The following is a 17,987-nucleotide window of genomic DNA, read 5'->3' as shown; positions in this document are numbered from 1 at the left end:
GTCTCCTCCCCTGGGAGACAACTGTGATACATCCGTTGATACAGGGGCACAGGTCAGAGTTTACTTCTGGAAAAAACCCTGCCTCAGATAGTTTCTTTCTTGCAGACCTTATCAGAGCTTTCATCATGCTATGGTGATGAATGATTTTCCAAGAGAGAGGAAGAGGAGGCTGTCGTGCGGGAGACCCTGCTCGCTGCGCCATTTGTCATGCGGGGCGGCCTGGGGGAGTTACGCGGGGTCTCAGCTCCCGCTCCCCACACTAGAACGCAGGATATGGTGAGGCCAGAAAGGAACACCCACGGAGCCATAGGCAGGGGAGTCATATCACTATATTCTCGCTGGCGGCTGGGTTGGAGAAACAGGAAACAGGAGCCACACTGTTCACAACCCTCACTGCGCCGCTGCAGGCCCAGCCACCATCTTCTTGCTAGCCCCCATTTTTTTGCTGGCATAGCCACGGCAGTTATATTAGTGGCCAATGGCTCACTGGTTACAGCTGACGGCCAACTAGCCACAGCTGATGGCCATGCAATCACAGTTGACGGCCATTTACTACCTGAGCCAGCACCTTTCTGTGTGAGGCCGAGAGCCTGGAAACTGCTTTCTGGGGCTCTGTCCTCACAGAGGCAATGTTTTGGAAATTCTTTTAACCCAAATACCACCCCTCATATTAAAACCACTTGCCTGGCCGAGTGTTTTCACTGGGTTCCCTGCACTAACACAGAGAGATGCGAAGAATTGCTGAAGGTCACATAGCAGCTCTGGGGGATCGCTTTCTCCCCACTAAATGAGTCCTGGGGTTGTTGCTGAGGGACGTAGGGGCAGGGGAACGACCAAAGAAATAAAAAGCCTCATTCCAAAGAATTGTAAAATTTATTGTATAAGTATTGCAGCTTTTCAGAATGTCATCATTGCCACTAATGATTATTGATACACAACAAGCGATTTCATCAGGCCTGTGGATTGGCATCCAAATACAGAGTCTTACGCAGCAGCGACGTGCCACGGAGAGTTTACAGAAGTTTAACAGAACTTGGGGAACAGGGCTGCAAAGGAGGGCGGTCCCAACACCAAGAACGCCACAGGAAAGCGTGTAGCCATCCTCAAAACCGCTAGGGGGTCAGGCAGGCAAACGAGAACCCAGCGTCCTTCTCAGCTCTATAGCACAGCAAAATTTGAAGCGTGGATTTCAGGGGGGAAAAAAATTCTTTCCTTATCATCGGGATGTTTTATGGACCTGGAAGCTTTATGTTGCACAGAGGGAAAAAAAATCTCTGAAACGTACAATTCACAGAAAAGACAAACAAGGACAGGGAACGGCATCACCGGATGTGGGGCGGAGAGAGGAGAGGAGTCCCTTTCAGCTCTTTGAAAAAACACTGGGCTTTTGGGGGAACATGAATGAAAGCTCTTAGTGGACTTTGCTAAGTCCTGCAGAGACCCTGGCTTTGCGGGTAGGGGTGGGGTGGGGTGATGATTGACAAGTAGAGAAACAAGGAAACAATGAATTAGAGAAAGCTGAGCTCTGCCTCATGTTCTGAGCCCAACCTGGTCCCCCCTCCAACCAGCCACTTGTGAAGACCCCCAACTTTCTACTGAATAAAGGGGGCCTCCTGAGAGGTGCTCAAAGGCTTCTTAAAGATAATGGCATGACAGCCAACACCCAAAGGAAAGAGTGTGCCCCCAGAACTCTGGGGTTCACAGAGACACCAAGAGCTTCGTTACGGCATACGTTTCCAGAAATACACACCACCGCTTTTCTTGGGATGCACCCTGACTCTGACAAGCCACTCCACCATGAACGTCTGCAATTGTCATCTGCTGGGCATGAAGCCCAGGGACATTGATTGCAGCATGGTGGTCTGGGCTGCAATACTGGGGTGTGATCAGAGAGGGGCGTGCTCTGCCCTCAAGCCAGCTGAGGTCAGTCACACACTCCTGCTTCCTTCTAACTCGCTGTGAACAGAGCAGACACAGAGCACACCGCCAAGCAACAAGGTTCAGAGTTTGGCTCAAGAGGACCTCGGGAACGCTGCGGACTGGCTTTTGGCGGACGCTACGCACAGATGAGGCCCATTCTAGGTTTCTGAGCCAGAGGGGTGTTAAACACAGTACTTGACAAGAGAGGATGGACGGGTTGCCTGACCAAGCCAGGCTCATCCAAGGTGGAGGGCGGGTGGGACGAGACACGAGGATGAGGGGGGTGTTTGAAAAGCAGCAGCAGCCCTTTGCTGACCAGGAACGGGAAGGCCAGTCCCGGCTGAGCCAGGTACTGTCCAGGAACGCCTGGCCCGGTGACAAGAGAGTCGACCGCTTCCTCAGTAAGGCACTAGGGAGATGCTCCACAAAGATATGGTTCTTAAAAAGGTTATCTATAAATGTGTCCCTGTACCTTTCAGGACAAACTACATTGATTTCTCTGCATGACCTTTGAAAAGAATCCTCTTTGAGAGAGAAGTGAATTTTAGGCTGAAGACCCCACGGAGAGGCAGGTTTTATTGTTAAGGTACAAACACTTTCTGCCAGACTTGGTCAGCGGACCCTCAAATGACAAGTTCATCTGTTGGTCACCACGTTCTTAAAATATGTATATAAATAGAGTTCAAATGGTCAGAACGTCAAAACTGTTCTTGGGTTTTTGTTTTTCAAGTAATACAAAAGTTGCTTAAAAACAACAGTTATTGCCTCTTATACCTTTTTCTTACGTTAGTCTGCTAGTTGGCATTCTGCTGAAAATGAAGACACCTCCATGGGGTGGAGGGGGGTGCAGGGTGGCGGGGCTGCTCTTCCAGCTGGGGGGGGGTCCCCCACCCCACGGGACCTCCTGCTCCAGCCATTGTCCCAGTGGATGCCAAGGGACCTCCCCACTCCACTCTTCTGTCATATACTCGCACACACGAGTGCCCACTCACGCTTCTTCACCTGCGTGCCACCAACAAGGGGTCTCGCCACACCCAAAACTACTCAGTAAAATCCTGGTAAACAAGAGTTGTGTCTGAGAAAGATGCTTATGACAACACACATAAATAAACACATCAAACACGACTATCTCTGGGGGGAGGGACTGAAAATGGAGAGAAGGTAGAGAATTCTGCTTCTAAAACATCAATCACAGGCTTGCAGTGGGTTTGACCATCTTTCTCGTTTCAACCCTTTCGCGTGTCCTGGGAGAAATCTGCGCGTGTCACCTTTTCATCTCTGGTCTTCTGTTTATTTGGCCTGTTAAGTGAGAATCGATACATACAGAGAAGGACAGGGACGAGGTCATATTCCTAATACTTTTGGGCCTTTCCTATATGCCAGTGGACTGCACCAACCTTGGCTGACCAATTCTGGAGCCAGCTGACTCATCACCGAAGCACTCCACACAAACAAGCTGTCTACACCCCTCTGGTGTGTCTCTGCCAACACAGCAACAGCTTAGTCCCTTCCTACGGGGGGACCTTCAAGGTTAAGGAAAAAAAAATAGGAGGAAAAACTAAAATTCCTTAACCGTTTATTTTCATTTTGGGAAAGGCAAAGCCACTCCACCTAGAATTTGGTGCCTCGAGTAATTTTCCTATGTTTGCGATCCAAAGGCTGTTCTGGCCCAGAGGGATAAAAATGTATCCCCCTCGGGAGGGAATGTGTAACGAGGTAATAACCTATCACTAGACAGAAGCTTCCACTTCGCAGCAAAGCAGCCGGGCTGGAAGCCTCTCTCCGAACTTTGTGTGGAATCCGCCCTCTCTGCCGGACGTCAAAATGCGACATTTCTCCCTTACAAGTCTCAACAGACATGATAGAAGATTCCATCAAACAAGCACTGACATATTTATAATAAAAAATAGTGCAAAAGCTCAACATTTATATAAATAACTCTAAACCCCTGCTTTGTAATTCTTTTTCTTTACAAGGTAATACACACTTTCTGAGTTGGCACTCAAAAATGGCCATTTTCTCTTCTAGTTCAGAAAACAACTTTCTTTAATAGGACTCTTCTTATACAAAAATACTCCTGGCCCTCGCACATACAGTTTCTCTTATTTTATATATATTTATATATATAATATTGCAGATCTTTAAACAAAGGTTTTGTGCAAATATGTCTTTAAAGTTAAGTGAAACCATCATAAACAAACAAAAGAAAAGAAGCATTCACGCACGCAGCTCAACTAGAAACAAGACTAGGGGAGGATTTTTTTTTCTCTATGGCCTTCAAGACAGGGCTCAACAAAGAAACATGTTTTTTTGTTGTTGTTGCTGTTGTTTTGCAAGCTTTCTTAGCTTGTGCATTCAGACCAGACAGAACATGTAAATATTTATACACAGAGAGGTGGGGAGAGGTTGGTGATATGTGCCATTTCCTGGGTGTCACACCGTCCTCCTGTCTCTTCTAAGAAGTGCGGAGTAGTTCTCCTCTTTACCCACCGCGGCCCTGGCCCCGCCGCCCAGGAGCCCTAGAGAGGGTGTCCTTTCTGTTTCTCCTTCTCTTGGCTCCAGGCAGCTGTGCTCTCCAGGGGTGAGATGTGTGCGTGGGGGAGACGGGGCCCCTCCAGCAAGGAGGACGGCCCGCTGCTCTGCTGGTGTTGGAAGGAGGAAGACCCGGGGTAGTGACCGATGACCTCGCTGTAGGTGGGGGGCGGCCCCTCCATGCGACCGCCGCCCCCGTAGCACGTGGCGCTGATGCCCGAGTTACTGCTGGGGGGACAGGGACCGCCCAGCGTGGCACTGTCCATCAGGTCGCTGTCAAAGATGGTTCGGTTGGGGGGCGCACGCACCGACTCCCGGTTCAGCTCCAGCTGCTGCTCGGGGTCCCGCAGCTGGAGAGTGCAGGGGCCCTGGTAGGGTGGGGGCTCCTCCCCGTCCGACAGCGAGATGGTGGGTGGCAGGTCGATCTCATGCTGCAGGTAGGGGTAGGTGGGCTGGAAGCGGTGGAACCGGTCCCTCTGGGTGAAGGGGGGCACGGACAGGCGGTCGGTGGGCCTCGGTGGGGCATAGACCTGTGGCTGAAGGGGGCAGAGCAGAGTGAGGGCCCCCCCAGAAGCAGGGCCTGAGGCAGGGACCCCTGCGTGTGATGCTGTTCTCTGCAGAAAGGGAGACAGGGCAGCGAGCAGGGCCGGCAACAAGCGGAGCCTGGAGCCCAGCCTCAGCCTGACCACTGGGAGCCCTGACTGTGACCACCACAGGGTTGAAATAGGGCGGCCTTTGGCTTCGGCGGTAGCAGATACTGTGGGCTGCTTCCTGGGGACGCGGGAGGAGCGGGGGATCAGGAGTATACACCGTCCAGGCAGGGAGGGTCCCAGCAGCTAAGGAGAGTTCTTCAGAGAAGGACACAGGTGTAGCCCTTTAGCAGCCACACTGTCCAGCTGTGGGGAGACACCTCTGTCCTGGTGAAGGGGGGCTTTGGGTCCACTACAGACGGCTTGGGGGGCAGGTGGGGTCACGGGGCTGGGGGCCAGGGAGTGGGGGAGGGGAGGCAGCGCTGGGGCTCACCTCTGGGATTCCACTGCCTGACACGCTGCTCTCCGGGGGCCAGAGACATCCTTCCTGTGTGGAGAGGAGAGAGACATGTCACTGGGATGGGTCGAGATGGGGGAGCAAAGGGTCCACCTGGAATTAGATCTTGTACCATCCACTTCTCTCCATCCCCATCCACTGCTCCGGCCTGGGCTCTGGACTCCCCCGGGACATGATTACAATTGCCTTGTCACTCGCTCAGCTCCCACTACTGCCGCTCTCCAAAACATATAGCTGATTCGTGGGGCCCTCCTTCTCCAAACCCTCCAGCAGCTTCTCGTGGGCCTTAGAATAAATTTAAATTAACTGGTGAACTGGCTGATAAGGAAGTCTGGCCCGACCTAGCCCTCCTGGCCTTGAACACCTCTTGCTCGGTGTGCCACCTTGGGCAAGTTACTGAATTCTAGCGCTTAAGGAGTGGCGCATACAAGCCACCTGGAGTGCACGTCGCCCTCAGGGAGCATATGAAAACGTCGGGTGCCATCACCACTCTCTCCAGCCATGCTGGCCCGCTACCTAGAGCGTCAGAAAGCTAACTGTGTACCTCAGGGCTTATGCACTGGCCACCCCACTGTGTGGCCGACTCCTTGCTTTTCAATTCGTGTCCCCTGAAGACTTTCTCTGACACCATTATCTCAAGGGCCCTCTCGCATTAAATATCCTGTCATCTGATTATTTCCTTCACAGTGTATCTGTTGTATCTAGAATCATCTTGTCTACGTATTTATTTGGTTCTTTACAGTCTATCTTGCCCTCCTTCTTGTGAGCCTAGTTTATAGGTGAAGAAATATAGTAGAGCTAATAAGCAAAATGCCCCCACGCAGCTGCTCTGCCACAAAATGATTCAGTCAGTCAACAAACGTGGATGTGGCACCACTTCTGGGCCAGGTGCCGGGCATGTCACTGCTATCTCATACCCTCTGTCCTGAGATTCCAGGCGAGGCCTGTGGCTGCCCCCAGGAATCTAGGGGCTGGTGCTGGACTTGAGCCTACCCAGGCTCTGTGGGGGATGTGCGAGTTCCAGCCACAGTACAGGCTCCCTACCCCCATTACCTGCCCTGCTCAGGCCACCCTGACCTCAGCCTGGGCCACCAGATGGAGCTTGGGGACAATGATCCCACCTCACAGAGGGCCCAGGGGACAGGAAACAGCGTATTCTGCAGACATCAGGGCCCTCATTTTGCACCAAGCTGGAAACCCTTCCTGACACTCCAGGGACCTTTCTCAACTGACAAAAAGACTGCCCCCCTCCCCTCCACTGAGATTCCCATTTCACGGGAAGAGGCCTGAGGGTCAGCAAAGTAGGACCCCACGCCAGGATCAGCTCATCTGAGGGGCAAACCCAAACACTGGGCCTGGGAAGAGGGTGATGTCTTCTTTTAAACATTAACGTAAGCTTTATTGAGATATAACTGATACATAATAAGCTGAACATATTTAAAGTATACAACTTTGGCCTATGTGTATACCAGGAACCCACCCCCACAATCAAGATAAATACATCCATCATCACATTAGTTTCCGTGGGGGCACCTTTCCTTGAGAGTTCCCAGCTACTAAGACAATTCAAGCGCAGTCTGGGGAGGAATTACTTGGCAGGCTGCAATTTCTTATATGGCTACTAGGGGGCACTGTGTCTCAAAACTGTCCCATCAGGAATGCATTAAACCATGAAGACTCATTGGGGTCTAGTATGTTCCAGGCTGGGGGATGCAGAGAGCAGACGTACATAGTTACTGGTAAGATGGTCATCAATGCATCAAATGGCCATTTTGTTACTGATATTAGTAATGCTGCGTCAAGCACTATCTCAAGTCCCCCAACAAACCTGTGAGGCCAACTGAGGTCAGTTAGCCAAGCCGAGTTGGCCCAGCCGGTAAGAGGTTGTGCTGAGATCCAAACCCTTGCCCACTTGCTTCCAGATGCACTTGGGTTCGGCTCAGGCCGGTCCTGGCAGGCTCTATGGCCCCCCCCATTGGGACCATGTGTGTGCCCGGAAGCAGATGGGGTACATCCACCTTCCCCCCCCCCCCCCCCCCCCCGTGGACTCGGGAGCCCTGGGGAGGGGTACAAGCAGCCAAGGCTGGCTTGGGGCAAATGTGACCCAGACAAGCCCCTGCCTAAAATCCCTCCTTATGAGGCTCTCTGTCCCAGGCTCTACATGACGTGGTCGCCAACAACCTCTTCCCACCACTGCTCACCCCATCCCTCGAGCCCTAGCCCAGGGGTTCTCCACCTGGCTGCACAGTGGCACTGCAGTGGCACCACCCAGGGAGCTAAAGAAAACACCAGTCAGTGCCTGGGGGCCCCACCGTAGACCCCAGAACCACCCAGCATCCTCGTCACATGACTCCCTTCAACGTGCATACCTGGAGGTCACCTCCTGTTTCAGAGAGCCTTCCAGGAACCACTGACCAGGCCAGATGCCCCTCCCAAGGCTCCCACAGCATCTCAGCTCCTATATCAGCTTGGCCCTGCTGCACAGAAACCCAACGTCCAGCTGGCTGCACTGAACTCAGTTAGAACCCTCCGCCCACAGAGGCCGTGACCTACTCACCATAGTCCCTAATTCAGTGAATGGCCCCTGACATCCTTCCAGGTGCAAATGCCAGACACCCCACTGGTGTTCCTGACAGCACCTTATACCCTCCTCTCCCTGACATTCCAGGCGCCACCTGGCTCCTTCTCTAAAAGCGTTCTTGCTCACGGTAAGCTCAGCCAGCCTGCCATGGCTTCCCCATCTAGACCAGGGTCCAGAAACGATTTCCTTACAGAGCCAGAGAGTAAAATAGTGTCTACTTCATAGGCCAGATGGTCTGTCACACCACTAATAATGCTGCTGCAGGGCAAACGCCATGGGAATGATACCACGGAAATAGGTGTGGCTGTGTGCCAATAAAACTTTATTTACAAAAGCAGGCAGCCAGCCCCTGGTCTATACCTTGATGGCGCCAGACCTGCCTTCAACTCCAGAGCTCCACGCTCTCTCAGCAGTTCCAGGCAGACAGATGGAACTCTCAATTCGTCCCCTAAACTCCCCGGTGACACTCTTCCTCATCTCAGTGAACGGGACCGCCATCCACCAAGCTTTGCAAGCCAAACACTGGGTACTCATAAGTATTCACTGAAAGAATGAAGTAGTGGGATACTGGTTAGGACCCAGCCTGACACAAAGGGCACGGGGGGAGCTGTGTGTCCTGGAGGCCACGACCATGGGCCCTATGGGAGCTGCAGACCATACAGGGATGATTTGGTGACAGAGAGGACAATGGTTGCCCCATCCAAGGCCTGGCTAAGCCTCTGGTCTGATTCTGTGCCTGCCCACGCTGAGCAAGCCTCATGCACAAACCTGTCTCCCCAGCGTGCTGCAGCTGAAGTGACCATCGCTGTCCCAGACGCATAATCTTTGGGGGGAATAATTAAAAGCTGCTAGCGAGAGGAAATTCAAAGCAGGGTCTGTCCAAACTGGCGCCTGAAAGCAAAACTCAGGGGCCCAAGAGCAGCCCAGAAACAGTCAGGAGGCTTTCTGGTTGGGGCTTGGCTGCACCTGTCCACCTGTGCCCGGGTAGAATGGTACCTGTCTTTACAGGTAACACTTGCCTCACCTGCCCACCCAGAACAAGCCCCTTCAGACCCAGTGTCTGTGCCACTGCAGTGGCTAGATCGTCGCTATAAGTTACCATTATGCAGTATGTCCTTCCTGGCTTCCCTGGGGGACGTGACATCCCGAGGCCGCAGTGTTTGCCTGTACTGGAGCCTCACCCTCCAACAGACGAGGAAACAAACTCCCAGGAAGTCAGCCTGAAAAGGGGCCCTGGCAGGACAGCCATGCTGGGGTGAGCCCAGCCCCAGGCAGACAGCAGCCGGGTTTGGGTCTCTCTGGGAGGTCACAGGGCCCTGAGACTCCTCAGATGTGCCCTGTCTGGTGAGGGGTGGGGAGATCCCCAGGGAAGCTGCCACACTTACTTCAGGCCTAACAAGGCTCTGTGTTTACCCAGCCGGGCATTCCCAGGAGCCTGTGCAAGTAGGTGGGTAAATTGGGGCGGGAGAGGGGGGGCTTTCTTTTAGCATCAGGTGTCTGGGAACCTGAATCCTGACCTCCGTCTGAGCACGAAGTCTCAGGTGCTGCCCACCGGCTGCCTCCCCTACCGCAGAGGCAAGGACACCTCACGCTGGAGCCTCTGCCGTCTCCCCGACACTCGCAGCTAACTTCATCCTCCCGTGACCACACGAGACCATAGTGGCAGGAGAAAGGCTAGCCCCACCCATCCTGCCGCTGGACACACTGAGGGTCCGAGGGGAGGAGGACCCACCTGGAGCACGTACTATTGGGCTGATGTCTTCTCCTTGGTGCAAAGTGCCCTCACTTGCCCCAGCAGGCGGGGAAGGACAAAACGGGCCATGGGCTCTTCAAACTGCCACTTAAAAGCTAGGTGGCCTCTGGCTTGTGTTCCCGCCTCTCTGAGCCCCCATTTCCCCCCTATAAAATGGGGTCCCTAGGCTGCTGCAAGTGCAGACATGTGCTCGTGGCACTATCCCTGGGCTAACCGCAGTGACAACTAAACATACGGCTGAGCCCTGGAAGTGGGCACATGACTCCTTCAGAGCAGTTGTGCCCTCAGGACACACGTGGAGCCTCGGGTGGGGCACCTCAGCTTGGAGGGACCAGAGTGGATGTTCCTCGCCCTGGCAACCAAGTGACATCCTGAGGCCGTGGCCTGGTGCAAGTGGAGATGCCCGAACCTGCCAGGGACGCGGCTCAGCCCCACGGCCTGAGCACCACCGCCAACCACAGGTGCCCCTAGAGCGGGGTGGCCTTGCCCAGCATCACTTCCTCGTCCTGTCACTGTCCTCCCAGTGCCCAGCGAACATGGGCTCAGGGGTGTGTGCCTGCCCACAGCCCCGGGGCCACCCACATGCCACCTTCTCCAATTCCCAGCCTGCACACTAGACCGTAGCTCCTGTCCCAGGCTGTTCAATTAGGTGTCACGGGTGCGGAGAAGGGAAACCATTTACCCCTCCCTCTGGCCCATTTGCTGAAGGAGAAAACCTAGCGCAGGGCAGGGTTCGACCATGAAAGTGCAGGGAATCTGGAGGAACTGTGTGCCGAGCCCTGAATTGTCTGGGAGGTGGCATAATCGTCAGTCCCTTTCACACAACAAACAGGGACTGAAGCCCCATTTTGTGGATCAGGGACTGGTCCAAGGGCTCATGGCCAGGAATGGTGGAGCTGGGATTAAACTCAGGCCCCAGGGAAGGCCTTTCCCCAGGTGACCTGCTACCTCCAAGACGCTGTGAATCCCTGGCCCAGACGCCTGCAGGGCATTGTCATGGGGGAAGGGCCCCTCCCTTCTGTCTGGGTCACGAGTGCAAGACTGGGCACCTCTCCCACCACCCTGTCCCGTCGGGCCTCTGCCTGGACCTAGGACACCTCCTGGTCGCCTGCCCAGCTGCCTCCCTGCTGAGCCTCACCCCTCCAGTTTCTGAGAGCGATCGAGGACGCAGGACAGCACAGCACATAAATGAGGGGAAGCCCCCCACCCCGGGAGCTCAGGGTGCAGAGGGGAGGGGGGGCACTTACTGAGGAGAGGGCGTCGTCTCTCCTCCTGGCCTGGCTGTGCCGGCTGATGAAGGAGCGTGCGGACAGCTTGTAGTGGCTCAGCAGGCACGTGATCACCACCACCATCACCATCACCACCAGCACGATGATGGTGATCTCCACGAACTCCAGCTCCGCTGCAAGACCAAGGGGCCACGTGAGCTCTCGAGGGCGCCGACGCCCAGCCCTCACCCCCCGACACACACATCCCCAGCACACACACACCCACACCCAGATAGCACACACGACTCACACACACACACCACCCTCCACAGGACAGGGTTGTGTGAGGATCCCCCACCTCCCCCTCGGCCCCAAGTGAAGAGGCCTCAGAAAAATCAGTCTGGTGGCTGCAGATGCTGTCATTCTGATTTCTTTTTGCTGGTTTTGTTTTTTGCTTTTCCCCTCAAAGGCGGAAAAGCCCTCAAGTGCTGGAAAAGGAAGGAGGTTATTCTGATCCTGCCAGAGCCACGGAGGTTTCTGCTGACTCAGGCGGGTCCATGCGGAAGGGCTCGGCAGCTGGCCGTGGCCGGTGCCAGCAGAGCCCCCCGCAGCGGGGGCCCGGGGGTAATATGGCAGAGGGGACAGCGGCCGGCAGGGGCCAGTCCACCCCAGCCCAAGCAGGGCCATGTGTCTACCCTGACCCAGATGGGGGCAGGAAGACCCCCCAGTGTAGCCGGGCACTAATGAGCACTTAGCTGAGGGCCCCATGGCACAGGTTCCACCTCAGGGCCACTGACGCAGCTCTTCCTCCTCCCAAACGGAGCTGCAGGGAGCAGGGAGCAGCAGGTGGGACCGGCGAGCAACAGGCAGTGTCAGGGCCCTGCCCCCCCAAGCCCCGCAGGACCTGCCCCGCACGCCCCTGCCTCAGTTTCCCTGAGGCTTCCAGTGGGAAAGCAATGCTGCTGCTGGTGCAGCCGTAGAAGCTTCCCCACAGAGAACCCACATCCTCTCCGAAGCCCTGGCCCCCTTCTTCCCTCCCAGGCTCTCTGGGAATCCACGTTCTCACGTCACAGTCTACATCTGCCCAACTGCCAACTTTACCTGATGCCATTAGTAAGTTGGGTGAGCCTGCCCCCCAGGGGACACGTGGTAATACCTGAGGACATGAGCGGCTGCCACAACGGGGCGATCCTGGCATCTAGTGGGAGAGGGCCGGCAGCGCTGCTCAGTAACCTACATGCGCAGGACACCGCACGACAAAGAATAATCCAGTCAACAGTGGCAGGCTGAGCATTCCAGTACAGGGCTGACTATGTACGGGGCACTTTTATCGTCCCATCTCAGAGGTCAAGTGACAGCCTCATGGAGCCCGAGGGCCCAACGCTGGTGGCTCCTCCCACCTGACCATCACTGGACATCTGCCTCTGCACCAGGAAATTCAGTCTGGAGCTGGGCCTTGGCTCTGGCCCCTGGGTGGGACTGTGTCCCCATTCGCTCTGGAGAGGCCAGGAGGGAGGATGAACTGGCCAGGGACTTTGGTGAGACACTCCTGAGCCCCGAGAAGGCCAGGGCCTGGCCTGGTGGGAAATCAGGCAAGCCTCCAACCGCCCTCCAGACACCCTTGGTTTCCTAACAGGAGGGCAGGGCCTGGGTTGGGCAAAGGACAGGCCTCTGGCCTCGGACCCAGTAACTGGCCACACCTCCTGCCTCCCCAGACGGGCTGGTCCAGGGCCTGGGCAGCCTGGCTTGATTCCATAGGGCCCAGGTCCTGTGTGTTAAGACCCAGGATAAAGCCACCCATTCAGGGGACACACAGGCCTGCTTTGTGCAACACCCACGCCCTCCCTCCTCAGAGGGGCCTGCAATTCCCTTCCCGCAGCCCAGTGCACTCTTCACCCCAGCTGTACGGTGGTGGTGGGCACCCCTCCGCCCCCTCCCCCTGCTCTCCAGGAGCCCTGCCCATGCCAGGCCTGGAGGGAGGGTGGTGTGGGGCTTCCTTTGTCCCTGTGCCGGGTCCTGGTGGCCTGCAGAGCCACGGCTGGGCCAGCGCCCTCCTCCTGGTGATGTCTGGGGTGCAGATGGTGGCAGCAGGACAGTGGCTGAAGCAGCAGAGCCGATGGCGGCCCACAGAGAGCAGTGGGTGAGGACCCAGCAGGCCGAGAGGGTGTGAAGAAACCCTCCCACAGCTCCACTGACCACGTCAGGCAGGGCCCAGAGGGCTGGAGGATCTGGTTTCTGGTCTGGAGTACAGAGTGAGAGAATCACCCCCAGAACACAGGCCTCCTGACAGCAAGGCTGTGCCCACACAGGTCCCTGGGCCACCACCCCATGAGGACCCAGGAAACCCACATGGTGGGAGGAAGGGGCAACTCTCGGAAAGAGGGAACTTGCGACTGATTTCTGGGCCACATCCTGAAAGCCACAGAGGAGGACGGGGACTCTGGAGGGCTCCCGAGCCTCTGCTATGGCTCAGGGCCGGCACAGCCGCTGTCACCCTGGACTTCACCGGAGTCCGTCCAGATGCCTGACGTAAAAGGGAAGAGACGAAGGGCACGTGCCCTGCACAGCTGTTGTGTGATGTGCTTGGCGGTCGGGGAGCCCCTCGCTCGAGGTGACCGCGATCACGGGGGCCTGACCCCAGCCAGGGCAAAGCCAACAGCCCGAAGAGACAGGGTTAAGCAAAGCCATGCTGGATACTCCAGGCCACACCCAGGCACAAAGGGCTGGAGGGTGGGAACGCTGAGGGGGGCAGGAGAGGCCCCCCACCAGCAGTTGACTCACTCAACCCACATGGCAAAGAACACACTGGGCTGAGTGTTTTGGCCTTGGCCATGGGGTGAGGGGCTCTGGTCTGCCGACAATATCCCCCGCCTCCATGCACTTCCACAATCACTGCCTTGGGGAGACATGAACCTATTTCTCCAGAAAGTGAACCCATTTCTTCGGGAAATGCACCGTGCAAGCACCTGCTGGGATAGACTGCACACTGGAGGCCTGAGGACATCTGCATCTATAGTGGGCGGCCACCCTCTTTACACAGGCGTGTGCCATGTGCTTGGGCCCCATCTGGGTCTGTCATCTGCTCGGCCCCTGTGGGCAGCCTGGGCCTCAGCATCCGTGCCTGACTCCGGCTCCCACGGCAGGCATCAGTAATCGAGCAACAGCTCCCCCCTCCAAGTGCACACGCCTCTACACAGGCACTGCTAGTTGCAACCCCAGTGGGCCAAACAGGATGGTGCCCCCGGCAGGCTGGCCCAGAGTGGCCACCCGCCCGATCTTTCCGGAACGTAGAAACTGATGCTGCCCGGCCTTTCACGCCGGCAACACATTCAAGTGTTTTAAAAGCACTGGGCAGGCTACAGCACAGAGCAGGAGGCTTCCAGACTTGACCAGGAGAGAAGCCCCAGGTCACTTAGCTGCCAACTGCCGAGGTGGAACCCTGCTTCAGTTTCCCCAATCTGACAGACCTCCCCTTTACCTGGACATGGGGCCGAGTGCCCTGCATGGTACAGCGCAAGGGTTGGGTCCTACCACTGCACCACCTCCACCTCGGTCCCCAAATCTCCTGTGAGTACCACAGTCTGGTCACAGACAAAGAGTGACGGAGTGAGAGGGGATGATGGGCGGGCTGGTCCACAGCCCAAACTCACTGTACTCATGGTAACTACTCGCTGTAACTATGGTAATGATTCTAACAGCTGCAACATTCACACCAGCACAGCTCTGAGCCCGCCTCCCCCATGGCTGCGGGGTGGGTGCCATCACCACACCCAATTTGCAGACAAGCAAACTGAGGCTCGGGGAGACACTGCCATAGATTGTGCATCTAGAAATAACAGGGCTGGGTCCTAAATCCTCAGCCTCCCTGAGGGAGCTAAGATGGGGAGAGGACCTTGCTAGCTTTCCCTCCCCACAACCCAAGCACTTCTGAGGACACCCTGTCCTGCTTTCCTGCATCTGCCAGCAACCAGGTGTGTGATCCTGGGCACAGGCACCTCTGTGAGCTCCAGTTACAACCTGTGAGGCGCTCAGAACAGGGCAGGAAAATGCGAGCGCTCTACCATCACCATCGTCACAATTCCTGACATCCCTCTGGGAACAAATGGCACCCCTCATAGGGGCTGAAGCCCTGGCAATGCTGGGTGTGCCCTGCAGGCCTCTGCCCCAGGGTTGGGGATTTGGGGCAACATCAGTCCAAGAAAGGTCACCCAGGGTGGTGGCTGGACCCAAGGCCACCAGGGACACTGCTTCCTGCTCTGAGGACCTGGCTGCGGCAACAGGAGCCTTTGGGAAAGAAACATCACATTTCCCTCATTTTGTTCTGGTGTCTAGTCTGCTCGCCATGGGAAGGGTGGGGGAGCAGCTCTCATTTTTCTTCATAATTTCCCCCCAGGGGTAGGTGATGGATACGGCCGGTTCTCAGGGGTGACCAAGCCCATCTTCCACATGCAAAGTAAGGTCACTCTAATTTAATTTAGCATCCTCTTTCCTCGTGAATAATTTCAAATTAACAGGTCTGTCTGCCTCACTGCAGTGGCCTGACCCTCCCTTTTGTCTTCTCCACCAAAGACACACACAGTCACTCTGAGATGTGTACACACACATCTCTGATCCTTCCCATCCCATCTGATAGAGACAGTGGAGCACAGTGCCCCTAAATCCCTTACCGATGTCATGCTATAGATTCCTCACCGTCTTTCTATAAAGTACATACTAACACGACACCCTCCCCGCCGCCCACTTTACAGATGCGGAAACTGAGGCTGAGAGCGGTAAGGTGACTGGCCAAAGGCCCAGACCCCCACGCGTGCTGTCAGGGCCAGGTTAGGCCGACCGCCCCACATCCAATGGTTCTAAGGAGCTGACGATGAAGCCACTGAGCTCCAGGATGTCAGAATCAGCCTGGCCACCAGTCGAGACCAGGAGAGCCTGCAGCACCACCCAGCACACGGTCCACGAAGCCAGTGTCTGAGGCCAGTGGTGCCCACCTCCCCGCCAACACGGAGGAAAGTCACAGGACAGTTAGGAAGGAACCTCGCAGCCGGCCCTCCAGGAAGCTGTGGGCCCTGCCCAAAGCAGTGCATAAAAGACACCGACGGCTGCCATCTCCTCTGCCATCACCTGGGTGCCAAACGCCTCGCCAGGACAGGACGTCCCACAGGACGTCCCTCCCTTAACTGCCACAGCACCCCGAGTTGCCGCATTGGCCCCACCCCAGGCCAGGAGCCGAGTTGGGGAGCGGCCCCGAACCCACGAGCCCCAGGCCCGGGTTTTTCACCACTTCCTTGCCATGGTACCCCTGGCAGCTCCCTCAGAACATGGTTTTTAAACTAAAATGAAATGAAAATAAAATTGTGGCTTAAAAAGGAAGCCAATTATTTCAAAACAGTTATGAAACACTCAACCAGATTTGGGCTGTGGGAAGAACACGCAGGACTACATTTGTGGTGGGGACATTGTCGCATTCCCCACGACCTGGCAGATTTCAATGTGACAGGAGACCCGTGGTTTCCACTGGAGACCACGTCGCAGGTGCCACTGGGGTTTGCAGCCCGCGTTCCCGGCCGGGTTAGTTGAGGTAAAGAGGTTATAGCCCCCGGTTCTTGGTGATGGAGCTGCCAGCTGACCCAAGTGCTGGAGCCTCAGTTCAGACCCGTCCAGCCACTTCCCAGCTGTAAATGGGGAGAAGACTGCTGTAGACTTCGCTAAAAAGAACAGGCCTTGTCCGTACCGGTATCCCCAGTGAGTGCAACTGCCACTGTCTTTTTTGGTTAATCATCGGAGAAGCAGTCGGCGTGGAGCTCATTTCTGAGCTGGAGAGCTGGGCCAGAGTCCACCTGGCTCCTGCCAGCCCACAGGAGGTTTTCAGACCAGACGACCCCACCCTCCCACACCCCCTTTGTGTCTGCTCTCAGAGGAGCCGCCCCGCTCCCCGGTTAACAAGCAGTCCGTGCAGGCTGCCCTGTCTGGCCTCCTGGCCGCTCACTGAGGAATTAGGAATTGGCACTGTCTGAAATTTATGAAAATCTAATCTTGTTAGGCCTGCCTGGATGAGACCCGCCAGGGCCGGCCTCATTGTCATTCCGCAGAGCCCGGGCCTGCCTGGGGTTCCAGCCATTTCATTTACAGCCCCTCCTCCCCCACCCACCCCCACTGCATTTGAATGAGAACGCAGTTTCCATTCCCCCACCCCCACCCCAGATTTTCAAATAAAATTGAACCAGATGTCAAAGGAAAAACTTTCTGATCGCTCTCCTGGTGCCGTTTCAAACACCCACAACAGCACATTTACTTCTTGTGGGTGAGACCATACTTTTTATAGGTTAAAAAAAAATGGATGTCTTTCTCTAGAGGTTTGGGAGGTGGGCAGCAAATCTAGGCCAGTTTTCTCATTTTTAAAAACAGACTACACCACTTACCAAGTGCTCACTGTGCCAGGCACGCAGCTGGGCGTCTGGCACCTACTACCTGGGCTCGTAAGCCTGAGATACTATCCAGTGTTGTCCAGTGTCCGGGAGGAAACAAGTCACATGTTGGCTAGGGAGGGGGTGGGGACTGGCCTGGCATCGCAGCCCGAGGCTCCCTGCATAGCTGCTCACAGCAGAATTTAGGGTACAGGTTAAGAACGTAAGGTTTGCCTCTAAGGTTCCTAGGTCTGAATCCAGTTTTGCAATGTACTGTGGGGCCTTAGACAAATCACCAAGGTCCGGGGTAAAAAAAAAAAAAAAAAAAAAAAAAAAAAGGGAAGGATGACCCAGTCCCCACTTCACATGATTGTGGGGAGAACTACATGAGTTCATCTGGAGCCAACGTTTCCAGGAAGGAGCCCCTGGAACCAAGAACTCCAGGCCCTGGGCTGGGGCCACCGGAATCCATAGCAACTGGAGGCAGCCCACCAGAACCGGTGCCCTCTGCCAGGGCCGGAGCTAACGGACAGTGTGAACTG

The 17,987-nt window shown here is 55.7% G+C and overlaps 1 protein-coding gene across 4 annotated transcripts in view; it reads right to left on the bottom strand.

Annotated features, from left to right (window-relative positions):
- Window positions 1-854: 854 nt before the first annotated feature.
- The window catches only part of PMEPA1 (prostate transmembrane protein, androgen induced 1), a 56,881-nt gene continuing 39,748 nt past the window's right edge, over window positions 855-17,987 (bottom strand). For 2 of the 4 annotated variants that reach the window (XM_019748582.3, XM_074318202.2), the window contains exons 2-4: window positions 11,081-11,235; window positions 5,476-5,529; window positions 855-4,988 (exon numbers count right to left, since the gene is read on the bottom strand). In XM_019748582.3, the coding sequence (XP_019604141.3) occupies window positions 4,440-4,988; window positions 5,476-5,529; window positions 11,081-11,191 (714 nt within the window). In that variant the 5' untranslated portion in view covers window positions 11,192-11,235 and the 3' untranslated portion in view covers window positions 855-4,439. Of the gene's footprint in view, window positions 4,989-5,475; window positions 5,530-11,080; window positions 11,236-11,399; window positions 11,989-12,197; window positions 12,275-17,987 lie in introns of those variants that run through there. The other 2 variants (XM_074318203.2, XM_019748583.3) reach the window with 2 other exon arrangements.

This window comes from Rhinolophus sinicus, chromosome 13 (assembly GCF_057876585.1).
Source record: "Rhinolophus sinicus isolate RSI-liver-muscle chromosome 13, RSI-T2T, whole genome shotgun sequence".
In the NCBI taxonomy this organism is placed as follows: domain Eukaryota; kingdom Metazoa; phylum Chordata; class Mammalia; order Chiroptera; family Rhinolophidae; genus Rhinolophus; species Rhinolophus sinicus.
The sequence above is the reverse complement of the archived record's forward strand: the minus strand, read 5'-3'. Positions and strand labels throughout refer to the sequence as shown.